The 25,915-nt window shown below is 52.1% G+C and overlaps 3 protein-coding genes across 14 annotated transcripts in view; 1 reads left to right on the top strand and 2 right to left on the bottom strand.

Annotated features, from left to right (window-relative positions):
• Nucleotides 1-3,005, bottom strand: part of RAB11FIP3 (RAB11 family interacting protein 3) — an 82,686-nt gene extending 79,681 nt beyond the window's left edge. For 2 of the 7 annotated variants that reach the window (XM_036825148.1, XM_036825149.1), the window contains exon 1: nt 702-2,154. In XM_036825148.1, coding sequence (XP_036681043.1) covers nt 702-1,268 — 567 coding nt within the window. In that variant the 5' untranslated portion in view covers nt 1,269-2,154. Of the gene's footprint in view, nt 1-701 lie in introns of all 7 variants that reach the window. The other 5 variants (XM_036825150.1, XM_036825152.1, XM_036825151.1 and 2 more) reach the window with 4 other exon arrangements.
• Nucleotides 3,006-5,777: 2,772 nt separating this feature from the next.
• Nucleotides 5,778-25,146, bottom strand: DECR2 (2,4-dienoyl-CoA reductase 2). Of its 6 annotated transcripts, none has more exons than XM_036826007.1 (9): nt 24,839-25,144; nt 18,619-18,687; nt 17,488-17,539; nt 16,767-16,902; nt 15,148-15,272; nt 14,986-15,079; nt 14,720-14,824; nt 13,992-14,209; nt 6,180-6,253 (listed from the first exon to the last, which is right to left on the bottom strand). In XM_036826007.1, exons 1-8 carry the CDS (start codon nt 24,916-24,918, stop codon nt 13,992-13,994), a joined length of 879 nt encoding a protein of 292 aa, XP_036681902.1. In that variant the 5' UTR covers nt 24,919-25,144; the 3' UTR covers nt 6,180-6,253. The 6 variants fall into 6 exon arrangements, 5 of the variants coding, with proteins under 5 accessions (XP_036681903.1, XP_036681902.1, XP_036681901.1 ...); XM_036826006.1 differs by lacking the exon at nt 6,180-6,253 and adding an exon at nt 7,584-8,215; XM_036826005.1 differs by lacking the exon at nt 6,180-6,253 and adding an exon at nt 12,811-12,948 and having other exon boundaries at nt 24,839-25,142.
• On the top strand, nt 15,450-16,761 carry LOC118880912 (small nuclear ribonucleoprotein Sm D2-like). The gene has a single exon (XM_036825108.1). The coding sequence runs from the start codon at nt 16,276-16,278 to the stop codon at nt 16,759-16,761; it is 486 nt and encodes a 161-aa protein (XP_036681003.1). The 5' UTR covers nt 15,450-16,275.
• Nucleotides 25,147-25,915: the final 769 nt, after the last annotated feature.

Genomic DNA, 25,915 nt, shown 5'->3' with positions numbered 1-25,915 from the left:
GGCCTGGATCTTGAGGCCCACCTTCTCCCAGAGCAGTCGCAGCCCTGGGAGCTGCACAGGACTCCTGCCACACTGCCCTGTGCATTCCCGTCACCTGTCCAGCACCTCACCTGTCCTACAAGAGTGGAGATGGCCCTGATGGAGTTCTGCTCGAGTTTGTATTCACCACTGTGCTCTTAGGCTCATTCCCCTCCCGCTGGGGTTCATCCCTTTCCCTTCCGCAGAGAAGGTATGGAAATGACCGTTTTTCACGTTCACTGTCTCCCCAACAACGAATCTACCTAAAACAGCCAAACATACACAGTAAAGTAACTACGCTCAAAATAGATCAACATGATCTTAAGCGTCCAAGTGCAGCCTGGCCTTTGCAGACCGAAGAAGTGAATTACTTCAGCCAAACCAGACCTGGGCCCTCAGTTGGGGGAACCGCTGGCACTTCTCCATCCAGGGGGTACTTTTATCCGGCAGCTTAGGGGCATGTCCCCACGCCAGGAGCTCCTCTCAAGTTAGGAAAGATCAGCTTGTGTGGCTTGGGATGGCAGGGAAAGAAACTGACTCCCGGGAATAGAACCTCTTTAAAGGGGGAAGAGGTGCTTCAGCGAAATTCAACCAGAGGTGAGAGCAGAAATGAATCAAAAGAGAACGCGGGACCTGCACTCCGCGACCACCGCGCGGGGCCCGGCTGCCACGCTGCGAGTTACCTGTTCTGCCCCGTAGACGGTGGCGAACTGGACGAAGTCTTCGATGCGGACGAAGCCGTCCCCATCCCCGTCCAGGGCATCGAATACGGCTCGGAGGCGGGGGCCGTCCTCCGGACACCCCGCGGGCTCGCTCGTTAGGGGGCGGGTCTGGCTAAAGTCCGAGGGCCGGTCCGGGTCCCCGGGACCCAGCTCCAGGGCCGGCTCGCCCACCGCGGGGGACGCGAAGGAAGGAAAGAAGTCGACCTCGCCCCTCAGGTGATGGCTGCGGCTGAAGTCCTGCGCGCGGACAGACGCGCTGTGCGGGGGGCCGTCACCCTCCGGCTCCGTCGTCCAGGAAAAGAGCGGACCGAGTTCCGGCAGCGGCGGGTCGGGGTCGGGGTCCCGGCTCGAGCGCTGCGGCCGCCGCTCCCGCCCCGGAGCTCGCCCAGCATCCGCGCCGGCCGCGAGGTCCTGCGGGCCGAGCCCAGGGCGCGGGGCAGGGGCGGCGGGCGCTCCGGGCCCACCGGGCTCTGGGTCGGGGCCCGGGCCGCCCGCTGGGGAGGCCGGCCAGCCCGGGTCCATCTTCATGGGCGCGCCCCCAGCCGCGGCGCGGGCCCGCGAGGCCAGTGGTGCGGCGGGCGGCGCGGGCGGCAGACAAAGGCGCTCAAGGCGCGGCGGCGGGCGCGGGCATCCCCGCGGCGGCGCGGGCGGGCGCGCGCGGGGCGCCCGGACTGCTCGGGCTGGCGCTCGGGCCCTGCTCCGCCCTCGCCCATCTTCGCGCCGCGCCTCAGCTGTCCTCGGCCCGGCGGCGCGGCGGGCGCGGGCCCATGGCGGCGGCGGGCGGCCGAGGGAAGTCGAGGGGGAGGGAGGGGAGAGGACGCCGAGGAGGGGGACGCCGAGGAGGGGACCCTGAGAAGACCCTGATGAGGACGACGACGCGGAGGTGGACGCTGAGGGGTATGCAGCCTAGGCGGACGACAAGAAGGGACCCAAGGTACCGGAGCGCACGCCACCGCCCTCGCCCCGCCCTCCGTTCGGCCTGACGTCAGCACGTCGCGCCGCACGCTGGCCCCGCCCCTCGCCGCCTTGCTTTAAAGGCAGGCGCCGGCGCGGCTGCGCGGTTTGGGGTCTTCGGTCCCTCATCGTGTGCCGGTGTTTGGGAGCAAGAGGCGGGTGTGCTCGGAGGCTGTGGGCCCGGGCGTGACGTCATCGACCCACACACGGGACGGATGGACTGAGTCCTGCAAGTGTAAAGCGCTCCCACAAATTGATAAGCAGCAAACACGATCCTAATGGGGCGGGGGAAGTGCAAGTGGCGCCCTCCGCAGACGCCCGCCGCGCGGAGAAGTCCAGGCGTTGACCTGCGGCAGCAAGAGCAGCCACCGCCTGAGTCTGGAAGGGCCCTGAAAATGAAACTTATGACCGAAGGAACGCGTGGCCAAACACTGAGACCTTTTTTTAAATCTATGACAAGGGCTTTTTTCCCCGTAGGATATCCAGTGTTCATCACCAGTGTACAGTCAAGCCTCCCAAGCACTGCGGCTGTCTTTGACAACTGACATCTGTTTCTCTAGATGTCACTATCGTCAGTGGGGACACAGGGCGCCAGGCAGCAACATGGGAACCTTGAAGCAGGCATGAAAGCGGAGACATGCTGGATAGGAGCCGGTGAGCTGCCAGGCCTCAGGCGAGGTGCACTTAACATTACAGGCTCCATTTAGAGCCTGTAATGAGATGTATCGGGGAAAGCACCAGCACTAGGTATGTTCATAAGCATCTCTGGCAAGAACCAAAGGAAACTGAACCTGTTTCCAAGTGTACCGTGAGGAGCAGTGTGTTAATTAACTGATTCATCTCCCATGACAAAATCACAGGGCACGTGGCACCAGATTTTGTGAGGTTGGCATTGGGGAAAAGAAGGGCAAGGGAATACCACCCCGCAACCCAAAAACTATATTCTCAATTTCTTATAAGAGCTGTATGCTTTCATGAGGAAGATACTGCATTCAACGAAAATAAATATCTCCAGTTTGGCAAGAATCTGAAATTGGACTGGTGCCTTTGGCCAGATACAGTTTTCAGAGGTAGTTATAGTGATGTGTCAACCTTTCTAAATAAGGGTATTAATGTGGGGGAGGTAAAACCAAATGAGGCGAGGGCTGCGCCCTGAGGAAGCAGCACTCCTACTGCTGCTGTGCCAATTCATGAAAAATCTGCATTCCTTGGCTGGCTGATGCACCCAAACAGAACCCCAGCATGGAAAGCATGCACCTTCCTGCTTAGACCACTTCAAGAGACTCTGTTCCTGAAACATTAAAGGTAACAAGTTCCTGGGCACTTGGACTTGGCGTTTGGACCTCGAGCATCCCCTGTAGACATTTTTTAAATATATTTATTTATTTATTTATTTATTTATTGTTTGCTGCGTTGGGTCTTCGTTGCTGCGCATGGGCTTTCTCTAGTTGTGGCAAGCGGAGGCTACTCTTCGTTATGGTGCACGGGCTTCTCATTGCGGTGGCTTCTCGTTGTGGAGCACATGCTCTAGGCATGTGGGCTTCAGTAGCTGTGGCTCGCAGGCTCTAGAGCGGAGGCTCAGTAGTTGTGGTGCATGGGCTTAGCTGCTCCATGGCATGTGGGATCTTCCCGGACCAGAGAGCAAACCTGTGTCCCCTGCATTGGCAGGTGGACTCTCAACCACTGCTCCACCAGGGAAGTCCTCCCTTTAGACATTTTTGATCTCTAACATTCAAGATGAAATGAACCAGCTCAAGGGAAGCAGCCCCTGCTGCCATTTTAACCTGCTCCTCCACGCCCACGCCATGCACATTTTAATTTAGCCATGTAACAGGTACACAGAAGAGGAAGGGAGAGGATGGGGTGCAGCTCACAGTTGTTGGCTTTTGGGTCTGAGTGAATGTCTGTGAAAACCTCCCTCTGTGAGTCTTTCTTTTTGAAAGGTACCTGGGTTAAACACTTACCTTTTGGAACTCTCAAGCAAATGGGTCTCCTTGATCCCTCTTCCCTGGTGACCTTTGACCTATGGAGAAAGATGGGAAAATGAAGACCAGCAAGGTGACTCAGCAGATTCTTAGCTGTGTAGCACAGCCCTGTAGGACCTGACAAGGGAGCAAAGGGAAAGTAGGTCAAGAAGCCTCAGTGGAAGAATGCACATGTCTCTCCTGGGATAGGGCCTCTCCACCACCTGGGTGAGATCTGGCCACTGACAGGAGGAAGGGGAAGGTGACAGGCAAGGCTAAATTTGATCACAAATCTATCTTATTTAATGCACATTTTTAAAAACCAGGAGGAAATTCACCAAAATTACAGTAGACATTACATATGATTTCCCCCATTTTTGCTAGTCTGATGAACTTAAAATGGCAGCTCATCTTGTCTTATTTGAATTTAGCTGAATGCTAATGTTGTTGAGTGTTTCTTACTGTGTTTACTGACCACTAGGATCTGTGAATTGCCCAGTTGTAGCACTTGCTTTTCTTTTGAGTTCTCTGACTTTTTCTTTAGGTAAAATCCCTCATGTTTTTGATGTTGCAAGTATCTTCTCCCTGCCTGTGACCCCTTCATGAACTCTGCCTGTTGGGGAAGATTAGACATAAATCTTTCATTTTGGGTAGTCAAACCCATCATTTTTATCCTTGGTGGCTTTGCTAATCATAAGGAAGATGGACTTTTCTATAGCTGGTGCTAGTTGTCTGTACAGAAACCTTACAACTAGATCCCTATGTCATATCAGATACAAAAATAATTAGAGTGATCAAAGACATAAAAGTGGAAAGCAAGGGAATTCCCTGGCAGTCCAGTGGTTAGGACTCCACACTGCTGAGGGTGCAGGTTCGATCCCTGGTCAGGGAACTAAGATCCTGCAAGCCACAAGGTGTGGCCAGAAAAAAAAAAAAAAAAAAAGCAAAACTTTAAAACTTTTAGAAGACATTGAAAAATATCTTTATGACCTTGGCACAAGAAAGTTTCGAATAAAGATTACAAACCATTAAAAAAAAAGACAATGACTTAAATACTTTAAAATTTAAGCTTTCCAAAAGTTAAGGGACACAAATCAAATAGGGGGTGGGAGGGCTGGGGGAGAGGGAAATTTGTTGAAGTGAAGGAACTGTTTCATATCTTGATTGTAATGGTGATTCTATAACTGAATGTGTTTGTCAAAATTCACAGAACTATACGCTACAAAGAATGAATTTTACTGTATGTAAATTATGCCTTAGTAAAAATTAATTAAAAATAAATTATCCTTCTGTTTGATGAAAGACACATCATAGACTGGTGTCTTAGTCTGCTCATGCTGCTGTGACCAAATGCCATATACTGGTTCGCTAAAAAGCACATTTATTTTTCATAGTTCTGCAGTCTGGGAAATGCAAGATCAAGATGCCAGTGTTAACCTAAATAAAGCCAGTTATTTTACCAGCAACGTGGGTTTATTCAGAAGCCACAAAGAGTTGTAATTGGAGACTATGTCCAGCAAAGGAAAGGAAATGCTTTTATAGGGGAGAAGGAGGAGTTGAGAGGAGCTGTCATAAACAAAGAGCCCATTGGAGGAAACTGGGAGTCCTAGGTGCAGTGGCTTTTCATTGGCTGAGCTGTGACAGTCTCTCATTGGCTGGACTGTTGCTGGTCTAAGAGAAATTTTTCTTCCTCCTGCTGGGTAGTAAAGTAGTATCCCTTCCTGCTGGGACATGTTGGGATCTGTGCTGATGTTGAGTGGTATGTGCATGAAAGCTCCCCCTTCTGGAACCCTGGTTTCATTTTGGTGAGGTTTCCTTTTATTACTTTTCACACTAGCAAATTCCTTCCTGTTGAGAGCCCTCTTCCTAGCTTGTGGTGAGGGTCTCCTTCTAGGTGTGTCCTAGCATGGTGAAGAGAGCCATCTCTCCCTCTTCCTCTTTTTATAAGGCAGCAATTCTATCATGGGAGGTCATCTACATGAACTCATTTAATGGTAGTTATCTCCCAAAAGGCCCCATCTCCAAATACCATTGCTTTGGGGGCTAGGGCTTCAACACATGAATTTGGGGGGACACAATTCAGTCCATAGCAACTGGGAAGAGATATTTAAAACAGATGTAACTGACAATGGATTTATTTCCAGAATACACAAGAATCCCTCAAAAAACAGTAAAAGAACAGCAACCTAGTAGAAAAATCAGCAGTGAATACAAATAAGCAGTTCCAGAGGAAGAAACTCAATTGGCCAATAAACATATAAAAAGATGCTTAACCACGCTGATAATCAGGGGAATGAGTAATGATAGCATTTGACATCAATCAGTAGAAATTAAGTCTGATGTCAGCCAAGTGTGGGGGTTCACAGAACTAATACAGCTGAAGCTCTGTGTCCCCTTAACCTGGCACTCCTGCTTCTCCACCTTCAAGGTCCAAGAGGAGGCAGGAAAGGGGTGTTTGAGGCAGCCCTGGTTTCCATAGTCCTGTGAAGAGCTTGCTGGCTGGCTGAGGGGAAGTCTGTTGCGATGGAATACTGAGCAGTTTCAGCAAATGGATCACATCCTCACACAACCACATGGGCAGACTTCTAAAACAAGCTGTGTGAGAAAGCAAGTTACAGAACAGATACTGTGTAATACCATTTTTGCAAAGTTTCAGAACATATCATCAATACATATATTGTTTTTGAACACCTTCATTTGTAGTAAAAATACCAAAACGAAAGTGGGAATTATATTGAGGGGGACAGAGGAGGAAAGTGGTAAAAGGTAGCTGTACCTGTAACATTTATTTCCTCCAAAAACAGGCAGACTGGGAATAAACAGGACACAGTACCAACATCTGGTAAACCTGGCGGGTGAGTACACGTGCATCTGGGCTTGTCCACATATTTTAAGGATTTCATAATTAAACACTTTTTAAATTCAGTAAGTAAATCCTGTACCCAAAGTCTCAAAGATATCCACCTCTATTTATAGCTTTTCCTTTCGCAAGTATGTCGTTATGCTATTTGGAATTTTTTTTTTTGGCTGCGTTGGGTCTTCATTGCTGGCACGGGCTTTCTCTAGTCGCAGCGAGCGGGGGCTACTCTTCGTTGCTGTGCGCGGGCTTCTCATTGCGGTGGCTTCTCTTGTTGTGGAGCATGGGCTCTGGGTACACGGGCTTCAGTAGTTGTGACACATGGGCTCAGTAGTTGTGGTTCGCGGGCTCTAGAGCACAGGCTCAGAAGTTGTGGCGCACACGGGCATAGTTGCTTTGCGGCATGTGGAATCTTCCCGGGCCAGGGCTAGAACCCGTGTCCCCTGCCCTGGCAAGCAGATTCTTAACCACTGCACCACCAGGGAAGTCCCTGGACTTTTTAAAAATGTGGTGTAAAATAGGGACCCACTTTTGTTTTTCTCACTTAATGAGCCGGTTTCCCAGAACAGCCGAACAGAACAGCCTGCCACTGGGCGCCCCAGGATAGGGGTTCTGGACCCGGCTGAGGGCCCAGCACCTCTACCTCCTGTCCCACCTTCTCCTCCCACCCAGAAGAGGCTGGCCTCCCCCTCCCAGTCCTGAGCTGCCATCCTGGCTGGGTCACCTGGGGATGAGGGGGCAGGGAGAAAAGAGGGGGTTTCCAAGGGGCGGGAGGAGGCGCTTTACAGGCGATGGGTATGTTCATCCTCTTGATTGTGGTGATGGTTTCACAGATGTAGAAATGTCAGAACTCACCAAACTGTAGATTTCACTCATGTGCAGTCTTCTGAATGTCAATTATACCTCAATCAAGCTACAAACTGCTGGCCAAATATTTTCAATTTACAAATTTTAAAAACTACATATACATTTTGTGTAGGGTAAGTAAACTGAGAGCAGAGTCAATTTTAGGTCTAGATCACACGCACCCTCCCCGTGGCCTCCTGAAGCCGAGAGCACAGTCCACACTCGTGTTTACTGATATTTATTCAGTGGGGAAGGATTTTTTTCTCACCTTCAAGTTTAGTAAAGTACATTTCTTAGAGTAAAAATAGACCATGAGTTTGTAAGGCACAATTTAATTCCTCCTGACTCAGCCGAGGTTTGGATGATTTTCTTATTTTAACATTTCACTCTGCAGTTGCTGGCACCTGGTCCCATCTTCCTGTGAGGACAGGCATCTCCAGTCCCCACTGCGCCCACATCCCACACCTCCCACGCCTCCCCTGCAGCCAGAATCACAGCCCACAGTCGGGGGATGGGCGCCAAGCACCAGGTGGGGAGAGGTTTGTACGCAGATTCAGAACTTCCTTTCTTAGCCTCGGGTCACATTTTCCAGAGGTGAAGATATAATTCACACCATTCTCCCATGGGGTAAAAATTGTCCAAATTACACGTGATGGTGGAAGAGTTAAACTTTAATTCTGCATATTCCTAACATTCCTTATTCCTTCTTCAGCAGACACCTGTCAGGTGCTGTCTCATTGAGATGCTCTGATGTAGGGATGTGATGAGGTGCTCCCCAAATACTCCAAAATGTGAAAATAAAGTTATCCTCTGGGAGTTGAGTTAAGGAACTCCATACTAATAACATGTGTCACCTAGGAAATAATGCAAGATAATCAGTAAATAAATGACTAAAGAGTTATAGAAACCTCTGTCTGCTGACAGGGTAATGTAGGTCTAATCCCAAGAGACCTGAACTAGGATGCAGCGGTAAACATGAAATCCAGCAATCCCATCTGAGGGGCTGTTCCCTTGAAGGGCCCGATTAGCACAAGCAAGGAAGAGGGAAGTCCAAAGAAGGATCCGGTCCCCCACGGCCCCTAGGACAGAAGAGCCGAGTTGGGCAGAGCTCTGGCCCGAGAGGTGAGCAGGGAGCCTCTGCCATCTCCCACTGGCCCTCGGGTTTTGCCAGAGAGGGGACCTGAGACTCATGCGATCTCACACACACACACACACACACACACACACACGCACACACACGTTCTCAGCACGCTGGTCTACACATTGGTTTCTAGCGAGTGTGTTTGATGTGAGTCAGGACCCACATGGGATGCCTGCTCACACGCGTTTTCTAGAAGCAGTGGGAGTTGCCAGGTTCATATAATGCAGTCAACCCTTGGCCACGGTTTATTGAGCAAGAGCCAGACCCTGACCCGAAGGGAGCACCTTTCCCAAGAACCGGGATGTGTGTCTGATAGAAGGAATACTGTCTCTCTTCAGGGGGCTGGGCTACAGCTTGCACACAGGGCGGCTGGGACCTGGGCAGAGAGAGCAGAAGGGCAGCGAGGGGAGGGGCAGGTTCACAGGGTAGGTCAAGTGGGAGAAGGAAGAACCCCCGAGCCCTGGGCCCCAGCTTCGTCCCCAAGCTCCAGTGCATCCCAGCCCTGGAGCCTGTGAACTTCCCAGGATCTCCCCCCACATCCCCTCTTCGTATCTGTAGCAGCATCCAGCAGAGACCAGCCTAAGTGCCCAGAGGGAAATGCCCCAAGGGGCCCACGCCCAGCCCCCTCCCCAGCCTGGAAAGCCCTGACCCCGGAGAAACCCTCTGCCCTGCTCAAGAGGACACGGCTGCCCTGCTGCAGCATGATGGGGCCTCGGGGCAGAGCCAGGGGTGAGCAGGACCCCACCTGGACACACAGTCCAGGGTGGGGGTGTGACCACTGCAAGGCAGGCTCGGTCTGACCCACACGAGAAGGACAAAGCGATGTGAGGGTCAGAGGAGAGGGGAACATCTGCTGAGCCTCCAACTGGCAAGGTGCTCGGGGATTTACCATCTCTCCCTGCTTCACTCAGCGAGCCCACGAGCACGGCCGAGAGGAAGTTCCGGAGGGACAGTCGTGCTTGTGCCAGCCCCCAGCCAGGGCACCGGGCAAAGGGCTCAGTGTGCACCTAGTGGGTGGACCGCGTCCAGGCGAGGTCAGCCTCAGCCTCCCAAGTCTCCTCCTCCATCGGGGTGGCCCAGCCCTGGCAGGTCCCACAGTGCCCGGGGCCACCAGAGACCCACATGTGGAGGATGCCAACCAAGGGACCAAGAAACAAAGCAGAACGACCTCCAGCCTTTCCGCGGTGACCCGCAGACAAAGCACAGGCAAGCCAGTGAGTTTTACCAAGTTACCATGGCAACAGGAGTCCGCAGAGAAACTCCCCCAGGTTAACAGTTTAGTTAAGTGAATTTTAAAGTTCACTGCATCATGGCGACGCCTTGGGGACACCTTGTGTGGCTCACAACACAGGGGTCATTCACATATTCACTCAAAAAAATGTACAACGTGGAGCAGGGCTGGAAGGCTGCACCCCGGTGGTGGGCAGCCCTATGCTGTAGCCATGATGTTTCCTGTTTTTTTTTAAATTAACTTATTTGTTTTGTTTTTGTTTTGGCTGTGTTGGGTCTTCGTTTCTGCACACGGGCTTTCTCTAGTTGCGGAGAGCAGGGGCTACTCTTCGTTGTGGTGCGCGGGCTTCTCATTGTCGTGGCTTCTCGTTGCAGAACACAGGCTCTAGGCGCACAGGCTTCAGTAGTTGTGGCACTCGGGCTCAGTAGTTGTAGCTCGCGGGCTCTAGAGCGCAGGCTCAGTAGTTACGGTGCACGGGCTTAGTTGCTCCGCGGCATGTGGGATCTTCCCAGGCCAGGGCTCGAACCCGTGTCCCCTGCATTGGCAGGCGGATTCTTAACCACTGTGCCACCAGAGAAGCCCGGCCGTGATGTTTTTATGTGTAGTTCTGAAAAGACGTGAGGCATCCTCATGCCATGGAAGGGGGACTCGGAGTGGGCGGGGTCTGTAAATCAGCTTCCACAGCTGAGGTTCACACATAAAAGATGATCCTTCCTTTCAGAGAACCTGGCATTTTCTAAGGGAATTGTAGAGATTGTTAATGTGGAAGGGGACAACCTAATTCTCTGCCAACTGCCACCAAGTCTGAGTGCCACTGCTGGGGCCGGTGTTAGCCCCCTCACCATGTGCACCTGGCCCTCCTTGCCAGCCCGTCCTGGAGCCCACCTGGCAAGTGACACACGCCAGGTGTGCCCATGACCCACAAGCCCCCGGCAGGCGTCCTGGACCTGCAGGACGACAGCCGGGGCTGGTGGACTAAGCCAAACAGCGAGGCAGATTCCTTACAGCCGAACTGACCACCACATGCAGACGATGAGCATGGGCACGGACCTCATGGTCTGTGCAACTGTGATGTTTAACTTTGTGTCAACTTGACGGGGCTAATGTATGCCCAGATAGCTGGTAAATCGGTATCTCTGGGTATTTCTCAGAGATTAGCATTTGATTCAGTAGATGGAAGACCTGCCCTCATCAGTGTGGGCTGAGGAAGGGCAAGTTCCCTCGCTCGCTGCTTGAGCAGGGACATCCACCTTCCGGTGCCCTTGGCTGTCAGAGCCCCTGGTTCTTGGGCCTTTGGACTCAGACTGAATCACACCATCTGCCTTGCCGGGGCTCCAGCTTGCAGTTGGCAGATCATGGGACTTCTCAGCCCCCACAGTCACATGAGCCAGTCCCTATAATAACTCTCCTCCTGTAGATCTATATATATCCTACTGGCTCTGTTTCCTGGAGAATCCTGACTAACAGCAATAAAAGGCTCACTCCTTTCATTCTCTTCTGTCCTCCTGGAGCTACGCTGCTGTTGAGTCCCAGGCCTTCGAATGTGGCTGGCGGGACACCCTCCCCAGGGCCTTCTTTGTCTCCTCCAGGGACGGCAGGCCTCAGCTTTCTGGCACGTGGGGTCTATGGTTGCAGCTCCCCAGGAACTGCCTTCACGGTTCTCTTTCCTCCTCCCGTGGCATCACGAGCGCCCATCTGCCTGCCTTGCTGGTAGACTTGATGCCACCACACCCTGGTCTCCGTTTAAATGGCAAGCGGAACTCCTTCTGCCCTGTGGCCTCCCTGCCATGCCCCTGCACCCATGAAGGCGGGAAGGAACTCAGGTGGGTGTGGGTGTCTGGGGCAGAGGGCTCAAGCTCAGGACTCTAGTGGCAGCACCAGGAGATTGCAGGGCAGGCAGCGCCCCCCGCCCGCCTCCAGGACCAGCTGTGGAGGACACCCCTCCCACCAGGGGAGCAGACAGCCTCCCCTTGCCTCAGGGTGGGCTCCCCCTGCGTCAGGACCAGGGCTTCACACATTAGGTAAAAAGTGTTTTCTAAACTCTTCACAGGAAAAAGACAGGAAGTAGACACACCACTAAATGCCCAGATCACCAGTGATTCTGTTCAGGTGCCCTCCTCCTCCTTCTAAAAACATTTGTGAAGTCCAATGAATAGATGTTTTTGCAGTAAAAAGATTATTTTTTAAGTAAATGCATTTTCTGGCAAAACTCTAGGACCTGTGCTTATGCAAATGGACAGTACAGATGGGGGCAGGGTGGGAGGCAGGGAGGAAGGGGGCACCCAAGCCGCATGCCCAGCCAGAGGGCAGATCGACAGCTTTGAGCACCTTGAAGTTTGTAACAAACAGCACAGAAAACAAGCCCAGGATCCAAGTGGCCCCCTTAGGTCCTGGCCTGGGTATGTGTCAAAGAGTGGTCATTGGGGAAGAATTGAGGGTCCAGAGATCCCCCACCCCCTGGGCCTGAGGGAGGGTGCTGGTGACAATGGGGACAGGCCACGTGGAGGACCTAGAAAGTGAGCCCCTAAATGACCAAGGACTAAGTCCTCTAGGGATGTCCCAGCAAAGGACAGACTCCAGGGCAGGTGGGGAGCAACCCTGCCCGTGTCACTGGAGGCCGGCAGAGGTCCCTTCTGCAGCCCACACCCCCGGTGATAGGACCCAGGACACAGGTCTTGTGGAGAGGCTCAAACACGCTTCTCCAGCCTCCCTAGTTTGGCATCTCTTTGCCAAGCAAAGGTCTCAAAGCGGGAGAGCAAGGAAGAGAAGACAGCCTGAAACGCCCCCTTCTCTCCACCCAGGCCATGGGAGCCACCTCAGGACACCCACTGGATGCAGGCAGGAGGGGAAAGGAGGCCAGCCTAGGCAGGGGCTGGGGTGGCAGGACAGCCCTGACCCTGGGTTGTGCAAGGGGGACACCCCTGCGTCCTGGCCTCCTCAACACTCTCGAAGTGCTGAACCCAGACCTCCCCGGCATGTGTGAGCAGGTCAGCAGGTCAGCCACACTGCCTAGTCACTGCCCCCCATGCATGGGAGACAGGGCCATGGGGAGGGAGTGTGGATGCAGCACAGTTCCTAGAGGAAAGGTCAGTCTCTGCTTCAGACACTCTGCTGGGATTGTCGGGTTTGGCGCTCAGGCTGGGCAGGCGGGAGGCAGGTCGCAGGGATCCGAGAGCAGGTGCAGACCAGCTCCTCTGCCGCACACTGTCCCCTGCCTGTCAGAAATGCCAGCAGACACAAGGTCACTGGGGAGCACTGAGGGGCACCAGGGCCCGCCTCCTGCACAGCCCGGGGGGTGTGAGTGGCCAGGCTGGGGCGGACAGCAGGCCACCAGGCCGTGTGCGTCTCCTGGAGGTGGATACAGTGGCCCCCTCTGCCCCCTCCCAGCCCTCCACCATCAGTACTCCTCACCCCAGCGACCGGGGGGCCTGCCCAGCACCCACACCCTCCCGCCGCCTGGTCGCCCGCATGCCCCAGGGACCGAGAATGTATCTGCCGGCCACCAAACCACAGATGGCCAATCAGCAGTTCCTGTCCTACGAACAAGCCCACCTCTGAGACTGGGGGTCTCCACAGAAGCCCACGCCAACTGCAGCTTCACGGTGTGACTGAACGCTGTGAGCTCCTGGGTGTCCCTCCACCGCTCCCGCCCCAGGACGGGACAGGAGCCAGCCAAAGTCCTAGAACGTTCCTGCCACCACCCTGCGATGGGGACCCAGGAGGCTTAGGGGCCAGGTCCCAAGCAGGGGGGTTACATCTCCTCAGCCATCCTCAAAGGAAGCTGCTGCTCAGAGGACTAGGATGAGCAGGTCTCAAGGGCTGGCCACGCCCCTGGGATTGGTGGGGGAGGAGGGGAAGCAGAGAGCAGTGGCACCTTCCCCCACCCCCATGGGCCCAGCAAGCCCTCAGGCCCCCAGAGAGGATCACCCAGGGGAGCGTCCAAAGAGAGACAGGGTTCCCATCCTCTTCAGGCAAGCCATACTGGTTCTGGTTTTCAGGGAGGCCCCGAGGTCTGCAGTGCAGCTCCATGGGGCTGGCCCCTCCCAGCACCACCCATCTGCCCTGGAAGACTCGAGCCTTGCCCTATGTGTGGAGCAGGGGAACCCAAAAGTGCCCGAGAATACATCTAGAAATACACGTAAGAGACTGAGAGGAAAGGCATCAGGCCCAGCACAGTGACCATCAGTCCACCAGGTGGGTATTTTGGGAAGGGGGCCAGGGACACAGGTGACCCTTGAATGTGGGAGCGGCACATCACCTAGAGCTTAGCAGAGAAGGATGAGAAGTCCGCCAGCGACTGGATGTCGTTAGGGAATGTCAGCCAGGCCCCACCATCAACCACCAGCAGGGCCCCCGTCACGTAGGATGCCAAAGGGCTGGCCAGGAAGAGGGCGCTGTGGGCGATCTCTGTCTTGTTCCCCAGCCTCTGGAGGGGGCTTGCCAGGACCTTTGCCCTCATGCTGGCCTGTGGGCCACCTGGGAAGCAGCGGGAGGCTCAGCCCCTATGGGCCCCAGGACCCGGGGGCCCTCCACCCTCCCCTGCCCAGCTTTCCCTGAACCACACCCAGGAATGTTGGGGGCATCGTTAGCATCATCCTGGGGGAGCAGGAACAGGCCAGGTACAGTAACACCACCACAGAACCAGCACAGGGCCTTTCTCCGCTCACCCTGCCAAGGCTCTGGAGGCTTCAATGGGGCCCCACTTTGTGTCTGGCTCACATATCAAGGCCAGCAGCCCCTGGCCTCTAGCTCTAGGGGGCAGCTGCCCAAGTCCAGCTGACCCTTAGTCCATTGCAGGGCCGTGCGAACTGTCCCCAGCCTGGAGACGGACTCTTTGCCCACCCTGGGAAGCCATGAGGATTTGGCACTGATCCCAGGCCTGTCCCAGCCAGGTGGGAGGGGAGCCCTCGGAGGCACGGGGGGGGGTGGGGGGGCTGTGCTCAGGAGAGCACCCGCTGGGGGGCCTGGGCTCCCCGGGAGCCTTACCCAGCCGCCGGAAGCCCTCCGTGCCGCTGATGGGGCCGGGGGCAAGGCTGTTGATGCGGATGTTCTGGGGGCCCCACTCCACAGCCAGGTGCCGTGTCATCGCATCTGCACGGGAGGCCAGTAGGCATGAGGGAGAAGCAGGGCTGCTCTGCCTTTAGGGGGGCCCGGGTGGGGGTGGGGGCTCAGCGTCACTCGGGACACTGCCGGCCTCCGGGGACAGGGACGGGGAGGAACCCACGTGGGCAGACCAGAGGGGGCGCCCGTACCCACGGCCGCCTTGGCAGAGCCTGCATGCACTTGGAGCACCTGCCCGCGGGTACCCAGGGTTGCAGTGATGTTCACGATCACCCCTCCATGGTCCTGCAACACACGAGAGGGGCAGTGAGCAGCGGCCAGAAGCGGGGAGGCCCTGGCTGCGGGACACTCACATGGAAGAACTTCTCGTAGAGTACGCGAGACACGTTGAAGGTGCCCAAGGTGTCGATGTCCATCACAGTCTTGAAGGCGTTGGAGGACAAGGCACTGGCAGGGCACAGGAAGTTCCCGGCTGCACCTGCCAGTGGAAGGAGACAGCGGATGGTGCTGGAGCCCCGGGCAGTTGAAGCATCTGGACCCTCAGGGTGGCCCAGGTTGGCCAGGGAAGGAAACCTGAGCATTTGGACAAGTTCCTGAATGATGGGCAGGATGGGTTTTATGGGTTGGATTGTGTTCCTAAAAATAATTCGCTGAAGTCCCAAACCCTGGTGCCTGTGAATGTGACCTTATTTGAAAAGATGGTCTTTGCAGATGTCATCAAGGTAAGATTAGATCATACTGAATTAGGGTGGCCTAAGCCCAAGGATTGGCGTCCTTAAAAAGAAGAGGACACAGACGTGTACAGGGAATGGCAGTGTGAAGGAGGCAGAGGCTGGAGGGGTGCAGCCCAGAGCCAAGGCCCGCCAGGCAGCAACCCCAGGAGCTGAGGGCAGGGCCTGGGAAAGAAGCTCCCCCGAGCCTTGTTTTCAGACTTCTGGCCTCCAGACTGTGAGAGAATATATTTCTGTTGTTTTAAGCTGCCCAGCTTATGACTTTTTCCGTGGCAGGAAAATAATACGCAGGATGTTTTTAAAGGAAATTTCAGCAAAAATGAACCTGAATGTAAAATAGGGACTATAGTTAACCGTATGTATCAATATAGGTTCCTCGGTTGTAACAAATGCAAGGTGTTCATAGTACGTGGAGTTCTCTGTACTATCTGCTCAATTAGTCTGCGAATCTAAAACCATACTAAAACAATAACGTGTAGTCCTTTTTCTTTAAGGGGGAATTTCAGGACACAAGAGTGGCCCTACTCTTGATTCAGCCTAGTTCACGGGGCATCCTCTTGAGCCACGGCTGCACTGACCCGGGAGGAGCTGAGTTAGGCCAAGACAGTGGCCTGGAGCCAGGACAGTTCTGGGGCCTCCAAACAGGGAGATCTGGTATTGCTGACCTGTCAGAAGCCCCCTGGCCAGAAGGCCAAAGCAATGTGGAGGAGACGTTAGTGACTTCAGAGCACGGCCACCACCACTGCCACCATGTGCCTCCTCAACAAGCCCAAGGGTGAGATGACCCCGGAGGAGCTGCAGAAGCGGGAGGAGGAGGAGTTTAACATGGGTCCACTCCCCGTGCTCACACAGTCGGTCAAGAACAACACCCAAGTGCTCATCAATTGCCGCAACAAGAAGCTCCTGGGCCGTGTGAAGGCCTTTGATAGGCACCGCAACATGGTGCTGGAGGAAGTGAAGGAGGTGTGGACCAAGGTCCCCAAGAATGGCAAGAGCAAGAAGAAGTCCAAGCCAGTCAACAAGGACCGCTACATCTCCAAGATGGTCCTGTGTGGGGACTCGGTCATTGTGGTCCTGCGGAACCCGCTCATGCATCGCCAGCAAGAAGGGGCCTTCTCCCCACCGTTAGAACTTGCCCCCTCGTTTTTCAAAGACCTGCCCTTTGCGCTGGGAATAATAAAGTCCTGTGTTTTTTCTAAAAAAAAAAGGAAGCCCCCTGGCCTCGCTCAACAGTGACTCACAGTTAATGAGAATGTCGATCTTCCCGAACTCCTTCAGAGCCTGCTCCACGGCTGCCATGATGGCCAGGGGAGCTCGGACATCCAGAGATAAAGGGAGGCACCTCTGGCCAGTGGCAGCAGCCAGCTTTCTGGCAGCCTAGAAGCCGGACAGGAAGAGAGAGGTGGGCAGCAGGCCTGTGACCTCAGCCTGGAGGAACAGCCCTTCAGAATCTGATGAGGATGATGAGCCAGGTTCTGCCAGGAAGCCGGGCTCTGCTGCTGAAACCCACCCTGCAGAGACACAGCTGGCAAGTGGCCAATCCCCAGGGCCATGACCCCTGGTGGACGCTGCTAAGACAGCCCGCACCCTTTCCCCTCTCATCACCCTCCAGGCCCGTGGTCACTAGTCACACGTCAACGGCAGCTCCAGCTGACGTCCAGTCCCTGCCCCGAGACCAGCCATGGCAGTGGAGAGACTCTCCGCCCTCATGACCCTGGTGAGCCCAGAGATCTGTCTTGGGGCCACATTACCACCCAACATAAGGGTTCCTGCATAGGACCCAATAAGTAGATTCTTTAAAAAGACAAGGATGTCCCTGCAGGCCACTTCCATTGAAGCTCTGTATTTGGAAGAGGGGCAGGTTTTGGTGTAATCATCCTCTGGACCTCAGGACCCTCCAGGCCCAGGCTCCCAGCCCCCAAAGCCGCCCATGGATGTGTGGGCACAGGAGAGACCCCTTACCATTGACACTCTAGGAAGACTTCTGCTGGCGATGACTGTGTGGCAGCCGTGCCTGCAAAGCCAGAGGGCAGGCGTGAGGGCAGCAAGGTGCAAGGGACACGCCCAGCCGGGCTCCTGCCTGGCGCTCAAAGCAAAGGTCCCCCTCCCCGAAGGGTCTCTCAGGCTTAAACACCAGCCTAGGGCTGAAGGCACAGCTAGCAGAGGACCCAGGGGCCCCCGTGGGGCTGAGTGACTGTGGCAGGACCTCAGGCAGCCACCACTGGTTTCTGGGCTGGGTCTCTCTGGCACGAGGTATGCCAGCCATGCAGGGATGTGGGCCGTGCCCCAAACACCATGTGAGCAGCTGTGAGTCTCGGACACAGGGCCCAGACTCTGCATGAGTCCTGCTGGGTCCACCTGGGTCTCCCCAGGAGGATGGTGTGAAGGACAGAGAGCCCATTCCAGGGCCAGGGCACCTCCCCTGCCTTACCTCCCGACAAACCCAGCCTCAAACTCAGTAACAGTACCAGCTACCACCTGCTAAGCCAGTCCCACTGAATCCTCAGAACACCACAGCACAGCTGGCCACACTCTGCTCAGAGAAACAACAAAGCTTCCAGCTCGGAAAACAAATTCACCTGGAATGGATGAGTCCCAAAATGTCGTCCAGTAGGACATCTCTGAAAAGCAGGGTCCTGGAGGAAACCAGCTTCATCTCCCCTAACCCCAGCCTAACTCTAGGCCTCTCCTAGGTGGGGATGGCAAACTGTTGACCTGGGCCTGAGACCACAGACCTTGTGTCCCAAGAGACACTGTGCTCTGCATGGTGCCAGGGTCCAACTCGGCCCACCCTGACCCTGGCTTGGCAAGGCCCTGGGGGACCCTGCAGTAGAATTACCTCAACCTTTGGATCCTCCCGCTTTGTACAAATAGGGGTGCTGAGGCCAGAGGCAAACAGTCTAGACTAATCTCTAGGAGAGGCTGGAGTCTTGCCTCTCCCAGGACAGCACTTGACCCCTTTCAGATGCTCTCTGATGGCCCTGGGCCTAGAGGGGTTCCCATCACCCACCGGCATTTTGCCCAAGATCCCAGGGTCCAGTGGGGTCCATGCAAGGGGGTGGGGAGCAAGATGGGGCACAGAGCAGTGCTTACCGCATGAAAATCTCAGCAATCCGGAACCCGATTCCAGAGCCACCGCCTGTGATGAAGGCTACCTTGTCCCTGAGAGAAGAAAACAGAGGCTCTTTAAAGAGGCCCCTGTTAAATGGGGGCAGGGGAGGAGGTGCTCTTGGAGGACATTGACCCTCTGCACTGGGCACTTCTGTCAAATTTGAGAAACGCTGCTTTTTTATTTTTATTTTTTAATAAATTTATTTATTTATTTATTTATGGCTGTGTTGGGTCTTTGTTTCTGCGCGAGGGCTTTCTCCAGTTGCGGCAAGCGGGGGCCACTCTTCATCGCGGTGCGCGGGCCTCTCACTGTCGCAGGCTCCCCCGTTGCGGAGCACACACTGCAGACGCGCAGGCTCAGTAGTTGTGGCTCACGGGCTCAGTTGCTCCGCGGCATGTGGGATCTTCCCAGACCAGGCCTCGAACCTGTGTCCCTTGCATTGGCAGGCAGCCTCTCAACCACTACGCCACCAGGGAAGCCCCAAGAAACGCTGCTTTTTAAAGTCCTCAGCTTTTTGAATCTTTGGGAAGAATGTCTCTATGCATAAAAGTCTCTATGCAGAAAGTTATCAATTAAGTGAGAAATGTTTTCAAAACATACAAGCCTTCCTCCAGCCACCCTCTAAGCAGATAGGGTAGAGGGTTCCTGGAGAAAGAGAAACAGGTATGGCTTTCTTGACATAAGAGAAGCATTTTTGGCCTAAGACATTCTATGATCTAAGCCTGGTCACAGTCTTGTCCTCGAACAGATCTCAAAAGAATACAGAAACTGGGACTTCCCTGGTGGACCAGTGGTTAAGACTCTGAGCTCCTGATGCAGGGGCCCCAGGTTGGATCCCTGGTTAGGGAACTAGATCCCGCATGCCACAACTGAAGATCCCACATGCCATCCCATGTGTCACAACTAAGACCCAGTGCAGCCAAATAAATAAATTTTTTTTTTAAATAAAAATGGGTAGGGGTCACATATATACGCTATCTACAAGAGACCCACTTCAGACTTAGGGACACATACAGACTGAAAGTGAGAGGATGGAAAAAGATATTCCATGCAAATGGAAATCAAAAGAAAGCTGGAGTAGCAATACTCATATCAGATTAAATAGACTTTAAAATAAAGAATGTTACAAGAAACAAGGAAGGACACTACATAACGATCAAGGGATCAATCCAGGAAGAAGAAATAACAATTACAAATATATATACACCCAACATAGGAGCACCTCAATACATAAGCCAACTGCTAACAGCTATAAAAGAGGAAATTGACAGTAACACAATAACAGTGGGGGACTTTGGGCTTCCCTGGTGGCTCAGTGGTTAAGAATCTGCCTGCCAATGCAGGGGACACAGGGTCGAGCCCTAGCCTGGAAGATCCCACACACCGTGGAGCAACTAAGCCCGTGCGCCACAACTACTGAGCCTGTGCTCTAGAGCCCGTGCTCCACAACTACTGAGCCCATGCACCACAACTACTGAAGCCTGTGCGCCTAGAGCCTGTGCTCTGCAACAAGAGAAGCCACCGCAATGAGAAGCCTGCACAACACAATGAAGGGTACCCCTGCTCGCTGCAACTAGAGAAAACCCGCATGCAGTAACAAAGACCCAACACAGTCAAAAATAAATAAATAAAATAAATTAAAAAAAAATAATAATAGTGGGGGACTTTGACACCTCACTTACACCAATGGACAGATAATCCAGACAGAAAATTAAAAACGAAACACAAGCTTTAAATGACACAATAGACCAGATAGATTTAATTGATATTTATAGGACATTCCATCCAAAAACAGCAGATTACACTTTCTTCTCAAGTGCACACGGAACGTTCTCCAGGATAGATCACATCTTGGGTCACAAATCAAGCCTCGGTAAATTTAAGAAAACTGAAATCATATCAAGCATCTTTTCCGACCACAACGCTATGAGATTAGAAATCAATTACAGGGGAAAAAAACGTAAAAAACAGAAACACATGGAGGCTAAACAATACACTACTAAATAACCAAGAGATCACTGAAGAAATCAAAGAGGAAATCAAAAATACCTAGAGACAAATGACAGTGAAAACAAGATGATCCAAAACCTATGGGATGCAGCAAAAGCAGTTCTAAGAGGGAAGTTTATAGCAATACAAACCTACCTCAAGAAACAAGAAAAATCTCAAATAAACAATCTAACCTTACACCTAAAGGAACTAAAGAAAGAAGAACAAACAAAACCCAAAGTTAGTAGAAGGAAAGAAATCATAAAGATCAGAGCAGAAATAAATGAAATAGAAACAAAGAAAACAATAGCAAAGATCAATAAAACTAAAAGCTGGTTCTTTGAGAAGATAAACAAAATTGATAAACCTTTAGCCAGACTCATCAAGAAAAAGAGGGAGAGGACTCAAATCAATAAAATCAGAAATGAAAAAGGAGAGGTTACAATGGACACTGCAGAAATACAAAGCATCCTAAGAGACTACTACAAGCAACTCTATGCCAATAAAATGGACAACCTGGAAGAAGTGGACAAATTCTTAGAAAGGTATAACCTTCCAAGACTGAACCAGGAAGAAATAGAAAATATGAACAGATCAATCACAAGTAATGAAATTGAAACTGTGATTAAAAATCTTTCAACAAACAAAAGTCCAGGACCAGATGGCTTCACAAGTGAATTCTATAAAACATTTAGAGAAGAGCTAACACCCATCCTCCTCAAACTCTTCCAAAAAATTGCAGAGGAAGGAACACTCCCAAACTCATTCTATGAGGCCACCATCACCCTGATACCAAAACCAGATAAAGATACTGCAAAAAAAGAAAATTACAGACCAATATCACTGATGAATATAGATGCAAAAATCCTCAACAAAATACTAGCAAACCGAATCCAACAACACATTAAAAGGATCATACACCATGATCAAGTGGGATTTATCCCAGGGATGCAAGGATTCTTCAATATATGCAAATCAATCAATGTGATACACCATATTAACAAATTGAAGAATGAAAACCATATGATCATCTCAATAGATGCAGAAAAAGCTTTTGACAAAATTCAACAACCATTTATGATAAAAACTCTCCAGAAAGTGGGCATAGAGGGAACCTACCTCAACATAATAAAGGCCATATATGACAAACCCACAGCAAACATCATTCTCAATGGTGAAAAACTGAAAGCACTTCCTCTAAGATCAGGAACAAAACAAGGATGTCCAATCTTGCCACTATTATTCAGCATAGTTTTGGAAGTCCTAACCACTGCAATAAGAGAAGAAAAAGAAATAAAAGGAATACAAATTGGAAAAGAAGAAGTAAAACTGTCACTGCAGATGACATGATACTATACACAGAGAATCCTAAAGATGCCACCAGAAAACTACTAGAGCTAATCAATGAATTTGGTAAAGTTGCAGGATACAAAATTAATGCACAGAAATCTCTTGCATTCCTATACACTAACAACGAAAGATCAGAAAGAGAAATTAAGGAAACAATCCCATTTACCATTGCAACAAAAAGAATAAAATACCTAGGAATAAACCTACCTAAGGAGGTAAAAGACCTGTACTCAGAAAACTATAAGACACTGATGAAAGAAATCAAAGATGATACCAACAGATGGAGAGATATACCATGTTCTTGGATTGGAAGAATCAATATTGTGAAAATGACTATACTACCCAAAGAAATCTACAGATTCAATGCAATCCCTACCAAATTACCAGTGGCATTTTTTACAGAACTAGAACAAAAAATCTTAAAATTTGTGTGGAGACACAAAAGACCCCGAATAGCCAAAGCAGTCTTGAAGGAAAAAAACGGAGCTGGAGGAATCAGACTCCCTGACTTCAGACTATACTACAAAGCTACAGTAATCAAGACAATATGGTACTGGCACAAAAACAGAAATACAGATCAGTGGAACAGGATAGAAAGCCCAGAGATAAACCCATGCACCTATGGTCAACTAATCTATGACAAAGGAGGCAAGGATATACAATGGAGAAAAGACAGTCTCTTCAATAAGTGGTGCTGGGAGCACTGGACAGCTACATGTAAAAGAATGAAATTAGAACACTCCCTAACACCATACACAAAAATAAACTCAAAATGGATTAAAAACTTAAATGTAAGACCGGACACTATAAAACTCTTAGAGGAAAACATAGGAAGAACACTCTTTGACGTAAATCACAGCAAGATCTTTTTTGACCCAACTCCTAGAGTAATGGAAATAAAAACAAAAATAAACAAATGGGACCTAATGAAACTTAAAAGCTTTTGCAGAGCAAAGGAAACTACAAACAAGACGGAAAGACAACCCTCAGAATGGGAGAAAATATTTGCAAATGAATCAACAAAGGATTAATCTCCAAAATATATAAACAGCTCATGCAGCTCAATATTAAAAAAACAAACAACCCAATCCAAAAATGGGCAGAAGACCTAAATAGACATTTCTCCAAAGAAGACATACAGATGGCCAAGAGGCACATGAAAAGCTGCTCAACATCACTAATTATTAGAGAAATGCAAATCAAAACTGCAATGAGGTATCACCTCACACGGGTTAGAATGAGAATCATCAGAAAATCTGCAAACAACAAATGCTGGAGAGGGTGTGGAGAAAAGGGAACCCTCCTACACTGTTGGTGGGAATGTAAATTGATACAGTCACTATGGAGAACAGTATGGAGGTTCCTTAAAAAACTAAAAATAGAATTACCCTATGACCCAGCAATCCCACTACTGGGCATATACCCAGAGAAAACCATAATTCAAAAAGACACATGCACCCCAATGTTCATGGCAGCACTATTTACAATAGCCAGGTCATGGAAGCAACCTAAATGCCCATCGACAGATGAATGGATAAAGAAGATGTGGTACATATATACAATGGAATATTACTCAGCCATAAAAAGGAACGAAATTGGGTCATTTGTAGATACGTGGATGGACCTAGAGACTGCCATACAGAGTGAAGTAAGTCAGAAAGAGAAAAACAAATATCATATGTTAACGCATATATGTGGAACATAGAAAATGGTACAGATGAACCGGTTTGCAGGGCAGAAATAGAGACACAGATGTAGGAACAAACGTATGGACACCAAGGGGGGAAAGTGGCGGGGAGGCATGCTGGTGGGATGAATTGGGAGTTTGGGATTGACATATATACACTAATATGTATAAAATAGATAACTAATAAGAACCTGCTAGGGGCTTCCCTGGTGGCGCAGTGGTTGAGAATCTGCCTGCTAATGCAGGGGACAAGGGTTCGAGCCCTGGTCTGGGAAGATCCCACATGCCGCGGAGCAACTGGGCCCGTGAGCCACAACTGCTGAGCCTGCGCGTCTGGAGCCTGTGCTCCACAACAAGAGAGGCCGCGATAGTGAGAGGCCCGCGCACCGTGATGAAGAGTGGCTCCCACTTGCCACAATTAGAGAAAGCCCTCGCACAGAAACGAAGACCCAACAAGTCCAAAAAAAAAAAAAAAAGAACCTACTGTATAAAAAGAGAAATAAAATAAAATTCAAAAAAAAAATGGGTAGGGGTCAAACTCTATCCAAGTTAAAAAAAAAAAAGAATACAGAAACTAACGATTGTCATCAGGCAAGAGAAGTAACAATAGCAAAGATAATAAATCAGGTTTAAAGACTCCCAGTTCTGTTTCCATGGTAAAGATTAGCCTGAAGTGCTCAACCACCAGATGAACTGGAACCTCAGGGATGATGACCCTCGTGACTTCAATCAACTAAAGCTTGGACTCTCAACCGCCCAAACCCTTCATGAAGATGCATAAACCTTTAGCTTAAAACTTCCCCAAATTTGCTGTGCGGGGAGACACCGCTTTAGGGAAAATCTCCAATGTTCTCCTTATTTGCTGCTAGTAATAATAAATCTTTCCTTCTCCTGACCTTTGGCTTGGTTGTGTCCTTTGACACTCACCCCCACCTCGGAGCATTACTAATGAACACCCGCCACCACCCATAGGACAAACAGACCGTGCTCACAGCCATGCAAAGATCAGAACACCAGCAGTTGCATCTCTGGGGCACCTGGACCTCCGGACAGTCTGGCCACCAGGCATGGGGTCCTCACGCATCCCAGTAAAACCGCAGTCCCCGTGCAGCCCGCACCGCAGGCCCTCCCGCCCCCTGCCCGGCTCCCTGGGGCGTCCCCGACACGGCCCTCACCGAAGCAAGTCCGGACAGAAGAGGTGGCGGTACTCCAGGAGACAATCGTCCTCCCTGACGTCGGGCGGTGGCTGGGCCATGGCGCTCGGTGCTGGCCTGGGCGGCTAGAACAGCAGGGACCCACCGGGATCAGGATTCCGACCTCGTCCTCCGGGGACAGGCGGCGCTGTGCCCGCGCCCTCCTCTCGGGCTGGCCAGGGACGAGGAGGCCCCGCCCACCCGGCGCTCGCCCCTCTCGGGACGCCCCGCCTCCGCGTGCCCGCTCTCCTCCCAGGAAGCCCCGTCTCCGTGTCCCCTCGCTCCTCCCAGGACGCCCCAACCACCCCGGCCCTCCCTCTTCCCAGGACAACCGGGTCCTTCCTGGCCCTCCCCCCACTTCTCCGAGGACTTCCGGCCCCATGGCCGCGCGGCCTGCTGGGACTGGAAGTCAGTCTGGGCGCCAAGGTGTGCGCAGGCGCAGTGCGGCGGGCAGTTTCTCGCGGCGGAGGCGGGGTGAACACGGCTGGGAGCTGTCCGCTTTCCCGACTCCTTTTCACAAGACTGGGCGTTAGTGCCGGGGTCGGAGCCAGCCGGACACAGGGGACACTCGGTTCCCGGGCTAAGGTGGAGCTCGCGGGCCAGCCCAGGGCCCCTCGGCTTCCCTCACCGCCCTGGGCCCTGCTGTGCATTTAAAACACGTGGTCGGACTCGCCCAGCATTTAAAGTTCCTCGCCTCCCGGACGCTTCCCTTTCCTGTTGCAAAAGTGTGACGTAGAAGCGGGAAGGAGACTAGAGCCCGGAAAAGCCATGGGAAACAAGGAAGGCCCTTCCCTCGAATGGCCAGTCCCAGGGTTAGCTCCCAACATGACCCTTTCGCGGCCAGTAAAGTCAGTACACTTCATCCGTGCCCTCGTGTGTAGGCACAGGGAGCAACCAAAGCCGGGAATCCAGGACCAGCGCTTCCGTCTGCAAGACGTCAAATTTGAGTGAGGACCAAGTCGGCCTCAGCAGGTGTAATGATGTGTGGTGTCCAGTACCTGTGACAAGTGACCGGGGACACACCTGAGGACCAGGCGTAAGTGTGTAGTGTCAGTGTGG

Source organism: Balaenoptera musculus, chromosome 15 (assembly GCF_009873245.2).
Source record: "Balaenoptera musculus isolate JJ_BM4_2016_0621 chromosome 15, mBalMus1.pri.v3, whole genome shotgun sequence".
NCBI lineage: Eukaryota > Metazoa > Chordata > Mammalia > Artiodactyla > Balaenopteridae > Balaenoptera > Balaenoptera musculus.
Note: the sequence above shows the minus strand (reverse complement) of the source record. Positions and strands in the feature narration are given on the sequence as shown.

Bases quoted from the DNA above. Each gene is read 5' to 3' on its own strand.
- LOC118880912 (XM_036825108.1), top strand. From the start codon at position 16,276: ATGTGCCTCCTCAACAAGCCCAAGGGTGAGATGACCCCGGAGGAGCTG.
- DECR2 (XM_036826007.1), bottom strand. From the start codon at position 24,918: ATGGCCCAGCCACCGCCCGACGTCAGGGAGGACGATTGTCTCCTGGAG. The intron at 16,903-17,487 runs GTAAGGGGTCTC...TCCGGCTTCTAG, and splicing joins GTCTTCCTAGAGTGTCAATG to GCTGCCAGAAAGCTGGCTGC. The intron at 15,273-16,766 runs GTGAGTCACTGT...TTCCACTGGCAG, and splicing joins GATCGACATTCTCATTAACT to GTGCAGCCGGGAACTTCCTG.